This window comes from Lithobates pipiens, unplaced genomic scaffold (genome assembly GCF_037356315.1).
Source record: "Lithobates pipiens isolate NorthernLeopardFrog02 unplaced genomic scaffold, aLitPip1_a1.2 Scaffold_13, whole genome shotgun sequence".
NCBI lineage: Eukaryota > Metazoa > Chordata > Amphibia > Anura > Ranidae > Lithobates > Lithobates pipiens.
This window is the reverse complement of record NW_027507718.1, coordinates 300,449,980-300,465,240: the sequence shown is the minus strand read 5'-3', so window position 1 is coordinate 300,465,240 and position 15,261 is coordinate 300,449,980. Positions and strand designations below refer to the sequence as shown.

The following is a 15,261-nucleotide window of genomic DNA, read 5'->3' as shown; positions in this document are numbered from 1 at the left end:
AATGCTCTTTTTTACAATTTTAATAACATATTTTTCAATAAATTATATTTTATAAAATCCCATCAAATGAGGACATGCTTTAAATGTTAATAATGTCTGCTGCGCTTAGTTACAATTTAGAACAATAAAATCATTACAATAAATAAAATAATCCTTCGAGCAGCCAGCACAATATTTATGAACTGCATTTATGGGCCCTGATATCTAAGGGGTTACATTCTTAGATCTCAGGACTTCATGTTGGGACTTGTAGTCCTTCACTAGTTGGGGGGTGTAATGTGCTCGGCTCTGAGGGTTACATGCTGGGACCTAGCTGTAGTCCTTAATTTTTTGGGGGGATTAACCCATTAGATATAAGAATGTGACTCCCTCCAAAACTGAAGGACCACAAGTCGCAGCTTGAAATCCTGAGATCTAAGAATGTAACCCCTTAGATCTCTTGGGTTAATGCCTGGGGCCCATAGTCCTTCACTAGATAAGGAGGGCGGGGGGAATGTCACATACTCAGCTCTATGAGATTCATGCTGGAATTTGTAGTCCCTCACTTTTGGGGGTAACACCCCCCAAAAGTGAAGGACTGCAAGTCCCAGCACAAACCCCTCCTCTCTGTATGTGTCTCTGGCTCTGCAGACTGCACAGGATGACGATGTATAAAACTGGCCTGCCCCAGCATCACCTTTCAGGCTTCATACAGTAGTCTTCTTCCCTCAGAGCATACCGGAGTGGAAGCCCAGAGAAGGTACAGGAAGTGGGTGGACGGTAGAGAGCACTTGGCAAGGAGGAGAAGAAAGTAAGATCCTCTTCCGCTTTAAATCCCGGGGCTCTCAGGCTTCCTCTGCAGGGTGGGGAGTCGCGGCTGTGATGTCACTGGTTGCTAGCTGCTAGGTCGCTCTAGCAACCAGAAGATACGCCCATGAGGTGCAGCGCACAAAGGTAATGTCCATAGATCAATTGGTCCTTTAAAGATATTTGGCGACCACACACTTGATGGGATATACTTTTAATGTGGACAGGAGAGGAGAACCACCACCGGCACCCAAACAAACTACCTCTTACTCTCCTCTTTGGACCCTTATTACAGGGGTCAAATGGGCATTGAGTATGATGAAATCCCTTGATCTCGGCACACCACGATCAATCAGGTATAGCAGGTATAGCAGAATGGATACAGGCATCCTTGTCTCCACACTCCATTCTCAATATTCACACCGTTAAATCCACACAAGTAATGGTCCCACAAGACATAAAGGAATAAACCTCATGGTGCAGTAATCCTTGATAAGGTTTTATTCATAAAATGTGAAAATACTGTATGGCACTCACAGGATCCAAGTTTAAAAAATATTTGCCGCTGAATACAGACTCTCAGCTCTTTGCTCACACCACCAACAAAATGGCCACCGCTTCCACAAGCTCCTTCCTATGCCTTTCGTCATGTATTCTTGACGAATAAAGTCTGTATTCATCGGCAAGTGTTTTTTTTTAACTTGGATAATGTGAGTGCAATATTTCTGTTTTTGTTGATGAATCAAAATTTTGCATTTTGCCTTGCTTTCAATGTAAGCGACAATGGTCACCATATGAAATAGATAGGGTGAATCCTCTCAGCAGGGACAAAGACAGAAATAAAAACCTGGCATTGGTTTTAACTCTTCCATACTTAATCCGACATGAAAAGAAAAAAAATGTCTTTAGAGGCATTTTAATATGACAAGTACTGTTTAAGGTAGCCATCCTCTTTATGCAATTGACAATTTTTACTCCTTTTGTTTGCAGTTTGTGGCACATCCCAATTGCCAACAGCAACTACTAACCATCTGGTATGAAAATCTCTCAGGATTACGAGAACAGACAATCGCTATAAAATGTTTGGTTGTCCTGGTTGTCGCTCTGGGACTCCCATTCCTTGCCGTCGGTTACTGGATTGCGCCATGCAGCCGGGTAATTAAATCTAAATACTATGCTGATAAAGATCTTATTCATACCTATGCACTTTCGGGTGAAATTTAATTTACAGGACTGGATTTCTAGGATGCTGTAATGATGGTACTGAAGTGCAATGAATTAGTCCCATATGCTCCAGTGTTTGTGTATCTGAATAAATATATTGCAGTAATACTACTTGATTTAGTCTTGATGTAATCAACAACATTATTACATCATGTATGTTCATTTTCAAAGTATTACTAACGCATTTCAGCTGAAGACATAGTCATAGCTAAGACTAAGGTTTCACCTAAAAAGCGTTAGTGTTCTGCTGGGTTTGTTTGGATGTCACAGATCATTTATATTTTACCAGATAAAATATTGTTGTCAGACTCTGGATCTCTCTTCAAATATTATGCTTTGGAAGTGTACAGGAACTTGACCTGTTGAGGCTGACATTCCTGGTATATACTGGTGTAGAGATAGAGATACACTTGTAATATTGCCCAGCCTAGACCCAATTATCTATCCATTTATTTCAACATTTTTCCAGAAGATTATAAATGAATGTAATGTATTTTATGTTATTTACCTGTAAAAGCCTCTCTTGGTTTGACATCCAAAAGCACTCAGATTGCTGCTGGGTGTAACCCTCTTGGATGTGAGTTCAGCAGCCTCAGAGATGTCACTCAAGTGACACCGGGTTTGATTTACTAAAGGCAAATAGGTTCTTCACTTTCCAAAGTAAGTTGCACTTCTGAAGGGAATTTGCCAGGGAGCTTAGTGAATCGAACTTAGTATGGTCAAATATTACTTTGTATGGAAAAAAGCGACTATGTGCATGAGTCCAGTTAAAAATATTCCCTCCCCAGAACTATCCCTAAGTTGCATTTGTGTTCACTGCACAAGCATAAAATGCTCATGCATCCAGATCTTTAGCGATTGCAGGCTTGTAAAAAAGTTGCCATCATGCTAATTTGTGCCATCATCAACCCAACCTAATATTATCCTAATAATGCAATAATTTGATTTATGCGTCAAAAGAGGAGCAAAACTGTCCTAAAGTAAATTGCAAACATTTATTTTAGCTTGATCATTACATGACATTACATAAAGGCACACTAATGTGATATTATTTTAATCAGCAGACTTTGTTGATTATATTTTGGGATACAGAGGGTGTGAAAATTCTGTAAACGTTGCATTGGGAAAAATTACAGAAAAATTCAATTTTTTTTTCCAAATGTGTACTCTTTATTTCCACTAACCCATGGAAATAAAAATATATGTATCCAAATTTGCTACCTAAATAAATCCCTATCCTTGTATGTTAGGGTAGATACTGCCAAAACAGAAAAAGTAGCCCAAAGATGAATATTTTTTTTTTCTCGTTCAACCAATAGATTAAACAAAAAAAAAAAAAGACTCAATTCCCCCTTTCACACATTCAATGTGGATGGGGGAATCCTACCCACTGAGCTATTGTATTCTGACAGCAGGGAGACTTCTGATCAGCGCTGAGGATATGTGTGGGGCCTAATAGTAAAGAGTACCTGCCATGGCTATCACAAGGGATGTTGTTCATTCTTTCTGATAGCAATAAAGTTGATCAAAAATAAAGTTAGAAAGTGTAAAAATACATTTTAATTTAATAAAAAAGCACAATCATTTTTTTTTTTTTAAAGCGCCTCCACCCCCCGTATTCACACACACACACGCGAACTTGAATGTAAGTTCCACACGCATATGTAAAGGGTGTTCACACCACACATGTGAGGTATTGTGAAAGGCAGAGTGAGAGCAATAATGCCAGCACCAGAACTCCAGATCTACCCCATCTTTTACATTTTTTATGAGGTCAAAATCAACAGAAAATCTTTTTCTGTATATCATTTAAAGTATGGCATCAAAAGAAAGTAAAGCAACCACAACAAAGCAGAAATCGTAAGACATGTCCAAAACCTTAAAAAAGCCCCAAGAGTTTTTATAAAGGTTAAAGGGGTTGTAACTCAAGTGGTGAAATAAAAATTATCATTTCACTGTTCTGAAAATTGCTGCTTTATATTGACTGCTTACTTTGCTAAGACAAGCGGTGGCAAGAAACATGCAGAGGGGGAGGGGGAATGTTAGTCTCCTGTCCCTCTAAATTCTTCTTGTCGCCGCTTGCCTTGAGAAAATATTTGAAACTGAGACAAGTTGTTTCATTCCTAGCTATGAAGTCAGACGGCCGCTGGGAGAGGAAAGGGAAGCGTCCAGTCCAACCTTATAGCTATGCTTTGGAAGAACCTAGCATCATGGGCACAGAACTGAAAAATGTTAATGAAAGTTCTTCTTAATTTATTTAACATTGAAATAAAAAGTAATGTTACTCTTTTCACTGAACTCAAACAACAGTACAAAGAAATAAAGTATCCTCATGAATATTAATAAAATGCTGGCTCTGGTATGTATTGATTGAAAAAACTTGTCTCATTATGCACAGACTGATCAATGAGATGTTTAAGCATTATCCATTGACAATACTCGTAAAAACAACAAACAAAAAAGTTTAATCTGCATTAGATAGTCATCAATAGTGTACTGGCACGGTTGTTTCATTTATCAATTTGTTAAACCTGCCATTTAAGTAGAGAATGCTCTGTCAATGTAAGGTGAAGTCAGCAACCAGGTGACTATTGATACAAATCAATCTTTATTCAATCCAAAGGAGTACATACGTTCAAAGATCAAGGCCCTTGTGGGCTGAAATATGTCAATAATGGCTCTATTTTGAAATGTATGTACTCCTTCGGATTGAATAAAGATTTTATCAAAACTTACCTGGTTTCACCTTACATTGGAGGACTTTTGTGTGCGGACTGGAGACCACTTGTCAGGCATGGTGAGTGAAGCATCCTATATCTGCAATTGGGTTGTAGTTTGGTTTTCAGCATAATACAATAAAAAATACAAAATCCAAAACATTTTAAAGGTGGCCTCCTTGCTTCAGTGTAAGCTATAACGATTGATACTATAGAGCAGGCTTTAACTTTTTACCCCAGGGAAACCCTTAAATATTTTTTAGGTCTTGGGAAACCTCTGCTAAAACCAGTTCATTGGCTGAACCAAAAAAAAAACTGTCAGCTCTGGTCAGAGGCACTGTACTATGAAAATTTAGTACAGCAATCTCCCCTGCTGAGCTGCTGTGTGCTGTGATTTTGGCCCCAGGACAATGCAGGCATAATCAAAAAGGAGGTCAATCAGCTACAGCTTAAGGAACCCTTAGAAACCTCTGGAGGAATCTTATGCCACGTACACACGACCAGACTTTTCGACAACCTATGTCCGACGGACTTTCGGCGGAGGTCCGATGGACTTTCCGAACGAGCTGACCTGCGTACACACGATCGGACTTTCCGGCAGATTAGGTCTGACGGACATCCCGACAGACTTTCAAAATGAACGGACTTACCCGTCCATTCATTTTGAATGTAACTCCAGGTACAACAGGACTAGAAAGGGAAGTCAATCTCACCGCTTTCATCAGCGAGGTTTAAACATTGTGAGCCCGTCATCTGGTATGGATTTTAAGGGGAACCCCCTACGCCCAAAAAACGGCGTGGGTCCCCCCCAAAATCCATACCAGACCCTTATCCGAGCACACAGCCGGCCAGTCAGGAAAGGGGGGGCGAGCGAGCAACCCTCCCCCGAACCGTGCCAGGCCGCATGCCCTCAACATGGGGGGGTGAGTGCTTCAGGGAAGGGGGGTGCCCTGCGCCCCCCCACCCCAAAGCACCTTGTCCCCATGTTGATGAGGACAAGGGGCCTCTTCCCAACAACCCTGGCACCCTGGCCGTTAGTTGTCAGGGTCTGTGGCGACTGCGCAGACCCCGACAACACAGCATGCCCCGGGACTGTGTGTGTGTGTGTATTTGGTCTGTCGGACCAGCATACAGACGAATGGGCTTCCCAATAGGAACTTGGTCTGGCGGGCCAAGATTTAAAACATGTTGTATTTCTAGGTCCGTCTGACTTTTGGGAAGAAAAAGTCAGATGAAGCCCACACACGATGAATTGTCCGACGGACTCTGGTTCCACGGGAACTCTGGTTCGGAGTGGCTAATATAGAGTATCTAAAGTAGTATATAAAGACATTATGAACTTCATCCAAACTTTTGCATATTTTCCAGGGTATCCTGTTTCTAAGGCCGCGTACACACGCGCGGACTGTTTGCCCAACCTTGTTCGTCAAACAGTTTCGGCAAACAGTCCGCTCAAAATTTGCATGAGCGGACTTGCCCACACACGAGCGGACTGTTTCAGCAAACTGTTTGCCAAACAGTTCGCTCAACTTTTGAAATGAACGGACTCGCCCACGTAAGGAGGAGGCAAATCCGCCCATTTCGAGCGCGTGTACAGGTAGGCGGGGCCCGCGAAGGAGACGTCGCGGGCTCCGCCGCCTGGAATGGGCTTAAAGGGGAACCCCAACGCCGAAAAAAATCGGCGTGGGGGTTCCCCCAAAGTCCACACCAGACCCCTGTCCGAGCACGCTACCCGGCCGGCCAGGAAAGGGGGGCGAGCGAGCGCGCCCCCCCTCCTGAGCCGTACCAGGCCGCGTGCCCTCAACATGGGGGGGTGCCTTGGGGAATGGGGGGGCCGCGCGGCCCCCCCACCCCAAAGCACCTTGTCCCCATGTTGATGAGGACAAGGGCCTCTTCCCGACAACCCTGGCCGTTGGTTGTCGGGGTCTGCGGGCGGGGGGCTTATCGGAATCCGGGAGCCCCCTTTAAGAAGGGGGCCCCCGGATACCGGCCCCCCACCCTATGTGAATGAGTATGGGGTACAATGTACCCCTACCCATTCACCTGTGAAATAAAGTACAAAAAAAAACACAACACAGGGAAAAAAATATTTTATTGCACAGCTCCGGGGGTTCTTCCGTTTTCGGGGGTCTTCTCGCCGGACTCCTCCGCTATCTGTGTGTAGCTCTTTTACTAGCGGAGGAGTCCGGCTTTCTTCCTCCCCGCCGCCGGCCTCTTCTCCCGACTTCGGGGGTCTTGTCCCCCTCTTCGGTTCTTCTGCCGGGCCACCGCGCCTTCTTGTAGCTCTTTTACAGGCGGTGGCCCGGTCTTCTGTCGCCGCTGCCTTCCGTTCTTCTGTCGCCGCCTTCGGTTCTTCTGCCGGGCCACCGCGCCTTCTTGTAGCTCTTTTACAGGCGGTGGCCCGGTCTTCTGTCGCCGCTGTCGTCGCCGCCGCCGCCGCCTTCCGTTCTTGTTCTTCTTCTTGTTCTTCTTCTTCTTCTCCTGGAGATGTTGACTCGACGAGCTCTCCGGCCGGAATGCCAGAGCCGCGCTGTGCGGTCACTTATATAGTGACAATGGGGCGGTGTCACATGGTATATGTCACATGGGTTGGTCACATGGTGACCCCGCCCCCTTACGATGTCATAGTCCCCATGTGACATCAACCCATGTGACCAACCCATGTGACATATACCATGTGACACCGCCCCATTGTCACTATATAAGTGACCGCACAGCGCGGCCCTGGCATTCCGGCCGGAGAGCTCGTCGAGTCAACATCTCCAGGAGAAGAAGAAGAAGAACAAGAACGGAAGGCGGCGGCGGCGGCGACGACAGCGGCGACAGAAGACCGGGCCACCGCCTGTAAAAGAGCTACAAGAAGGCGCGGTGGCCCGGCAGAAGAACCGAAGAGGGGGACAAGACCCCCGAAGTCGGGAGAAGAGGCCGGCGGCGGGGAGGAAGAAAGCCGGACTCCTCCGCTAGTAAAAGAGCTACACACAGATAGCGGAGGAGTCCAGCGAGAAGACCCCCGAAGACGGAAGACCCCCCGGAGCTGTGCAATAAAATATTTTTTCCCTGTGTTGTGTTTTTTTTTGTACTTTATTTCACAGGTGAATGGGTAGGGGTACATTGTACCCCATACTCATTCACATAGGGTGGGGGGCCGGTATCCGGGGGCCCCCTTCTTAAAGGGGGCTCCCGGATTCCGATAAGCCCCCCGCCCGCAGACCCCGACAACCAACGGCCAGGGTTGTCGGGAAGAGGCCCTTGTCCTCATCAACATGGGGACAAGGTGCTTTGGGGTGGGGGGGCCGCGCGGCCCCCCCTTCCCCAAGGCACCCCCCCCATGTTGAGGGCACGCGGCCTGGTACGGCTCAGAAGGGGGGGCGCGCTCGCTCGCCCCCCTTTCCTGGCCGGCCGGGTAGCGTGCTCGGACAAGGGTCTGGTGTGGACTTTGGGGGAACCCCCACGCCGATTTTTTTCGGCGTTGGGGTTCCCCTTTAAGCCCATTCTAGGCGGCGGAGCCCGCGACGTCTCCTTCGCGGGCCCCGCCTACCTGTACACGCGCTCGAAATGGGCGGACTTTCCGAGCGGGAACAGTCCGCTCATTTCGAAAGTACAGCGGACAGGCCCACACACGGGCGGACTGTTCGCTCAAACACAGTTTCAGCGGACAGTTTTTCGGAATTTCCGAAAGACTTTGTCCGTCCAACTGTCCGCTGAAACTGTCCGCTGAAAGCCCACACACGAGCGGACTGTCCGCCCAAACACTGTTCAGCGGACAAGGTTGGGCGAACAGTCCGCCCGTGTGTACGCGGCCTAAGAGAACTATTATAGTATAGGATGCTATCATTTATGAGATTGATTCAATCAGCCAAGAATTGGACAAAAAAATTCAAATTTTGTGTAAAATTTAGAAACATAGTAGAAAGTGTATACTAAAATAAGAAAAACATTTTCTTTTGCTATATCTCTCTTCTGAATATACCTTAAATTTAGGAGAGGGCCATTGTAATGGTTAAATAGGAGAGGAGGCTGCCCTGGGTGTTTTTTTTTTTCAGTAATTTATTGTATTTCAAGAAGAAACAGAAAAATTTACATAAAATGCTCCACCTTTAAAGTAATTGCACAAGCATCAAATAAATACACACAGTTGAATCGTTTTGTCAAGGCATCATAAGATTTGTAATGAAATACATACATCAACAGTACTGAGTTTGCCATGGGTGTTTTAGCAGGTGGGGTTGTAAATGTGGCTGAACCTACACATTACTTTGCTGTTACATAATAGTGTAAATAGACAACCCACTAAATAATTTATTAAGCCATAGCCTGTTTTAAATATCTGTGCTTTGTAGTACACCAGTGATGTGCACCAGTGATGGACTAACGTATTTGTAGCTGCTATTTGCATTCAACATGGCCTGTTCTGCTTGCCATGTGCTGCTCTACTTTGGTACCTCTTCTACTGGTCCACTGTCCTTTCGCTTATGTGCCGTGTGTTAGTATCCTACCATTGCTGCCTGTTTAGCTGAACACTTACCACTTGACTGGCTGGTTGGGCTTCCTCTACCTATGATCTTGCATTATTCATACATACTCCATCTTGTTAACTCTTGGTAGGCTTGCTGCCTAAAAATATTTATCTGAAAATGATAACCTGGAAGGCTGGGTTTAAAATCTTTGGTTGCGTATTCCACAGATGAAAGTGACATTTTTTTCCCTGGTACTTAAGCATGTACTGTCATTGGATGCAGCTGTGCACAAAATATCTTTTAGCATGAGATTTCCTAAGCTGAACTACTATCTATTGTATAATTAAAACTGAGAATGTGATCATCACTTATTTTTACTCTCATTACTTTTTTTTAGCTTGGCAAGATACTCCGCAGTCCCTTCATGAAGTTTGTGGCTCATGCTGCTTCATTTATTATCTTTCTGTGCCTGCTCGTGTTTAATGCATCTGACAGATTTGAAGGCATTAAAACGTTACCAAACATCACTGTAATTGAGTACCCAAAGCAGATCTTCAGAGTGAAGACCACAAGATTTACATGGACAGAAATGCTCATAATGGTCTGGGTTGTGGGTAGGTTTTTTTTCTTCGTATAGCTATAGCTAAATTGCCTTTGCTGAAAAATAAAAATTGGTTATGATCCCTCTTCATTATTATTGCATACATCCTGCCTTGCCATCATAACACCTGGCTAATCTGCTTCTGCCAATAGGTAACATGGTACCTACATTATCCTTTGCTCATATACAGGCATACCCCACATTTAAGTACACAATGGGGTTTATTTACTAAAACTGGAAAGTGCAAAATCAGGCTCACTTCTGCATAGAAACCAATGAGCTTCTAACCCCAGCTTGTTCAATTAAGCTTTGGTAAAACCTGGAAGCTCATTGGTTTCTATGCAGAAGTGAGCCTGATTTTGCACTTTCTAGCTTTAGTAAATAAACCCCATTGTGTACTTAAAAGCGGGGTATGCCTGTATGCAGCTTACAAATTTGCCTCTGTTCCCTGCACCATTTATTCACAACCTAATTAGTTCCAACTAGACCTTTGGATCCAGCGCTACTCCAGTATACTGTATAAAGTTACATAACGAAGCAGGCAAGAATTTAAGCATTGCTATAGGTGCTTGGTCCATGAATATATAAGAACATGTGATCAGAAGTTAACCCTTTAACGTTCTGCTCCACCGTTTGTTAGAGCACATTTTGAGTCACGCTAGCTAACTCATTGAAAAATGTGGACTTTAAAGGGTTAAAGGGAGTAGGTTGACCCCTGTTAACCCTCTAATGAACTGCTTTTTGACTTTTGGGCCAGCATCACAAGCCAGCTAGGCAGTAGTTTACTCCTATTTATTTAGAATGACTGGGAGAAAGGTCTTTGTCAAGCTATTCCCTAGCATACTTTTTTTTTTTTTTAAATGCCTCCTTGCAAGCTATCCTGTGATGTATGTTAAGAGCAGTAAGACCAATAGTGACTTTGCTTTGGTTGGTCTAGGTACTGCACTATGCACATTGCTGTGTGAACGTCAAACTGGATTATCCTAAATATAGCAAATAAAGAAAAAAATATATAAAATAACTATTTGCTATCATCTATCATTATGCTCTGTTTTGATTTAATTCCTCTCTATCCTGTTTGTGTTGTGTTGCTGTTAATGTTATATGAAACAGGTCTTCTGCTGAATATGAACAGTTCGCACCTTAAGGATGTTAACGCCTCGTGCGTACGCTTGATTTTCACAACCTTTCAATAATGCACTACGTGACTGTGTTCAATCTACTGTATGACTCACTTTTGAGAGAATTTTAACCTTTTAGCAGACAGTGTTCATGAACAACGTTGAATCTTTGCACTGTAATATCTATGTATGCAACAGGGTTGATTTACTAAAGGCAAAAAGACTGTGCCCACTGCAAATGCATTTGTTCCAGAGCATAGTACATGAGGGAAAGCTTTGCTGACTTCCATCAGCCAATCACATGCAAGCAAAATGCTAATTTATTTTCCCTTGCATGTGATTGGGTATTCTCTGCAAAGTGAAGCGTCCCCTCATTGTTTAAGTTCCAGAGCAACTGCACTTGCAGAGTGCACAGTCTAAATGCCTTTAATTAATCAACCCCTAGGTGTAATTTATTTAAAGGGTAACTCCACTTTTGTAGGGAAAAAAAAATAGCAAATAAAAAAAATAATATAGCATATATAATTGCAACTCAAGTCATATTGTAATTAACTGTTATTAAAAATGACCTTACCTTTCAAATCTGCAGCTCGGAAATGTTTTCAAATGCAATGCAATATGGTTACCTAGAGGTGTTCTGTACACAGAATTTGCACAGACTGCCCCTCAGAGACATAATTTTCTGCTTGTGTGATTGACTCATTGATTTTCCCAAAAGTCTACACTAAGATACAAGTCAGATTTCAGGCATTCCCTGCAACAAAAATTTCATTTTGGTGAGATACTCAATAGGAAATCATGTCTAAAGGGATGCAGACCCTGCAATTTTCCTAATTTGAGCTCTGCAGGTGCAGCAGCTGGTTGATAATTATGAAACCACTCCCATTAGATTCACTTACCACATGGGCACAGACAGCACACACAGGGATTTCTTCATTATAACAAAAGGTATTTTTTGGCAACAAAGGTTGTTATAATCCTTGCAATGTACATAGATCACCTAGATGGGAATGTTTTTTTCTCAACAAAAGTGGAGTTGCTCTTTATGGTTTGGATTTGCTTGCATTTTGTAAAGAATCCAAACTGCACAGAAACATCAATGCAAAGTCTTTAAATGGTACATTTAAAGCAGGTGTAGGCAACCTCAGCACTCCAGCAGTGGTGAAACTACAAATCCCATCATGGCTCTAGCAGTCGTGGCTGTGATCGTCAGGGTCTTGCAATGTCTTTTTTTTCCTCGGAAAACACAAAACTGGAAGCAAAGTACATGCAAACCAGAGACAAAAATTATTATTATTTTATTTTAAGTGCAAGATTAGCAATGGGTCCTGGTTGTTCACTGGATAGCTGTGCAGTGGCTCATCAAACAGAATTATCTTATTAAGGACTACAAGCAATGCTGTCTGTTTTTTTTTTTTTGCAGGCATGATGTGGTCGGAGTGTAAAGAGCTGTGGATAGAAGGTCCCAGGGAATATGTTCTTCAGCTGTGGAATGTTTTAGATTTTGGAATGCTCTCCATTTTTATCGCAGCCTTCACAGCCAGACTATTAGCTTTCATGCAAGCCACCAAAGCTCAAAAGTATGTGGACCAAAATATTCAAGAAAGTGACCTTTCCTTGGTTACTCTTCCTCCTGAAGTGGAATATTTTACCTACGGTAAGAATAAGAATACAGTGGCATTTATGCTTGGAATTAAATACAGTAAAACCTTGGTTTAAGAGTAACTTGGTTTAAGAGCGTTTTGCAAGACAAGCAAACATTTTTGATAAATTGTCACTTGATAGTCAAGCGATGTCTTGATATACAAGTAGCGTCAGATCACAACTGAGTATAAAAAGAGAGGAGCCTCTAAGTGTAGCAGTATGGTTACATTTAATGAAGGTACAATATTTAACAACTGGCATGGTTGATGATTAAAACAGGCACATCTAAGTATGCAGGCATCCAAGGTAAAGCTGTCCACATAGACCATCCTCCACCCCGCGGCTCTCACCGCTGTCAGTCTGCAATGTTGACTTGGAAGACTACCCTGCAGTAGAATGATCTGAAAGCAAGGCTTGAATCACTCATGGAGCACAGCATGGAAGGGACGATGTCAATGGCAGTGAGAAGGATGGTCTATGTGGACAGCTTTACCCCAGATGCCTGTTTTAATCATCAACCATGTAAGTTGCTAAATGTTGCACCTTCATTAAATGTAACCATATTGCTACACTTAGAGGCGCCTCTCTTCTCTTTTATACTCTGTAGTTCCTGCTGTATTTTGCTTCTAATCCCCTTGCGGAGGCTTCCATTTGTGGGTGGACATTTTATGGTTACACAACCTGGTTACATTGATAATAATCTTTTTATATGGACTATAAACTGAAGGCCTTATGAATAAATGGTTGTGGGTCGAATCATTCGAGTTTCCATTATTTCTACTGGGGGAATTTTGCTTTGATATACAAGTGCTTTGGATAACAAGTATGTTTCAAGAACAAATTATGCTTGCAATCCAAGGTTTTAGTGTATACATTTTGAATTGCTAGGTGCTATGTCTATTTAATACATAGCAGGTTCCAAAGTTTTATTAATAGGCAACCACTGTAACAGAATAAAGAATAACAAGATACCATCCGTAAGAATGGTTTGTCTATTTATTCTACCTTTTGTCTTGAGCTAGCATAGACAAAAATGAGGAAGTTTGGAAATAAGGTCACAATTCAAGCATGAAAGATCTTTTTTTCCCTTGACTCTCACTTATAAATGCATGCTGCATCCTCTGAGCCTACATGTGTGTGAGCCACTGAGAGCCAACACTTCTTGGCAGAAAAGGTATTTACGTGCCATCACTTTCATCACATTCCAAAAAAGCAAGATGTATATTCTTTATAGATGTGTATCAGACAAAGCCACGAGGACCATTCATTTATTCCCCAGTGGCCGCCTGATAGTACGTTGTACAAATATGGGTAAAAGCACAGAGTTCTTTGTCAGAATTGTATACAGCTGTTACATGATATAGGACCCCATGGCGTTTCGCTCTATTCCTAACAGCAGACTAGTTTTAAGCTGCTATGCTGTAGCCAGGTCAGAGCTCTGACTTAATAGACTCAACAGAATACATAACTTGTTCTGGGTCAACGGAAAAGCTGAACCATCAGCCTGAACACCTGGGAGTAAGTTTTTTATGTAGCGTTCATCTCCTGTACTTCTCTCATAACAGGTTCTCTTTGAAATGGATGTTTTGTTTGACGCAAATTGGAAATTTTAATTTACAATTATTGTTCGGATTTTCACAAATTGTAATATATACCCTGAGCTATAAAGCGTACACTAAACATATCAGCATATTGTAACTTAGAGTACAGTTGCAAAATGAAGTAGTATTATCCAATTATCCATAAGTAAATGTAGCACGTCATACCATGTACTCCATTTCCTGCATTAGCCTTTATTAGACGAGGGGTAATTTAATAACATGATGTGTTATATAGGACAGAGACCGTTTATCTAACTATTGATATCTGAATTCAATATTGTTTGTTTTTGTTCTAGATGTATGTTTCATGAATTATAGTGTGTGTCAGACCTGCCGCGTAATTATTATGTTAATAAATCACAGACAGCCTATATCAGGTTACTTACATTGTAGAAATGGAGGCTGACATTAGGCTGGGATGTAGAAACACAAATGGTAGGGTTTGTAATTAATCAAACTGCTCTTGGCCATGCTTTGCCATGTGGATGCTGAGCTCACTATGAATTGATCAAAGCATTTAACTGGAACTTGTTTTTTTTCTCTACTAAGTAGCAGTTTGTTTGATGTCTTGTATCTTTGGGAGATGTTTTTTAGCTAGTGAGCAGCCGAGTGTAAAAGTAATCATTTAAGCTACAGTAATGATGTATCGTTCCCTTGCAAATGCAGTACGCCTCATGTAAAGGTGGCCATACAGAGATTGTCCTACGATATCAGTGACTGTGTGACAATCACGATGTGAACCTCATGTGGATGATTGTATTGGGAGACTGGCATTTATGATGCAAGATATTTAACAGTTTAGACATTTTCATCTAATTATAATACAGCAGAGAAATAAAAAGGAGCTACACACCAACCTGCTTCCCAGGCATTGCCAGTATATCATCTGACAAAAAAACTGAATAGGGTATGGTAAGTAGGGTGAAAGAAGGGTCTTCCATGGGTTGGATGATCTTTAATCTGATCGGGTTATTTAGTGTATAGCAAGTTTTAGCATTTTAAAAGAACAATTGGATGCCTAGAAACAAAAAAGTTAGTCATATTTTAGGGCCTTGCAGATGTTAACAGAACATGGAAGGACAAATATTGAAGTGGAACTACACTGCATCT

General features: G+C 42.5%; 1 protein-coding gene across 1 annotated transcript in view; it reads left to right on the top strand.

Annotated features, from left to right (window-relative positions):
* The window catches only part of TRPC3 (transient receptor potential cation channel subfamily C member 3), a 280,070-nt gene that overhangs the window by 204,176 nt on the left and 60,633 nt on the right, over positions 1–15,261 (top strand). The window contains exons 4-6 of the mRNA XM_077476842.1: positions 1,777–1,941; positions 9,582–9,798; positions 12,330–12,563. Coding sequence (XP_077332968.1) covers positions 1,777–1,941; positions 9,582–9,798; positions 12,330–12,563 — 616 coding nt within the window. The remainder of the gene's footprint in view (positions 1–1,776; positions 1,942–9,581; positions 9,799–12,329; positions 12,564–15,261) is intronic.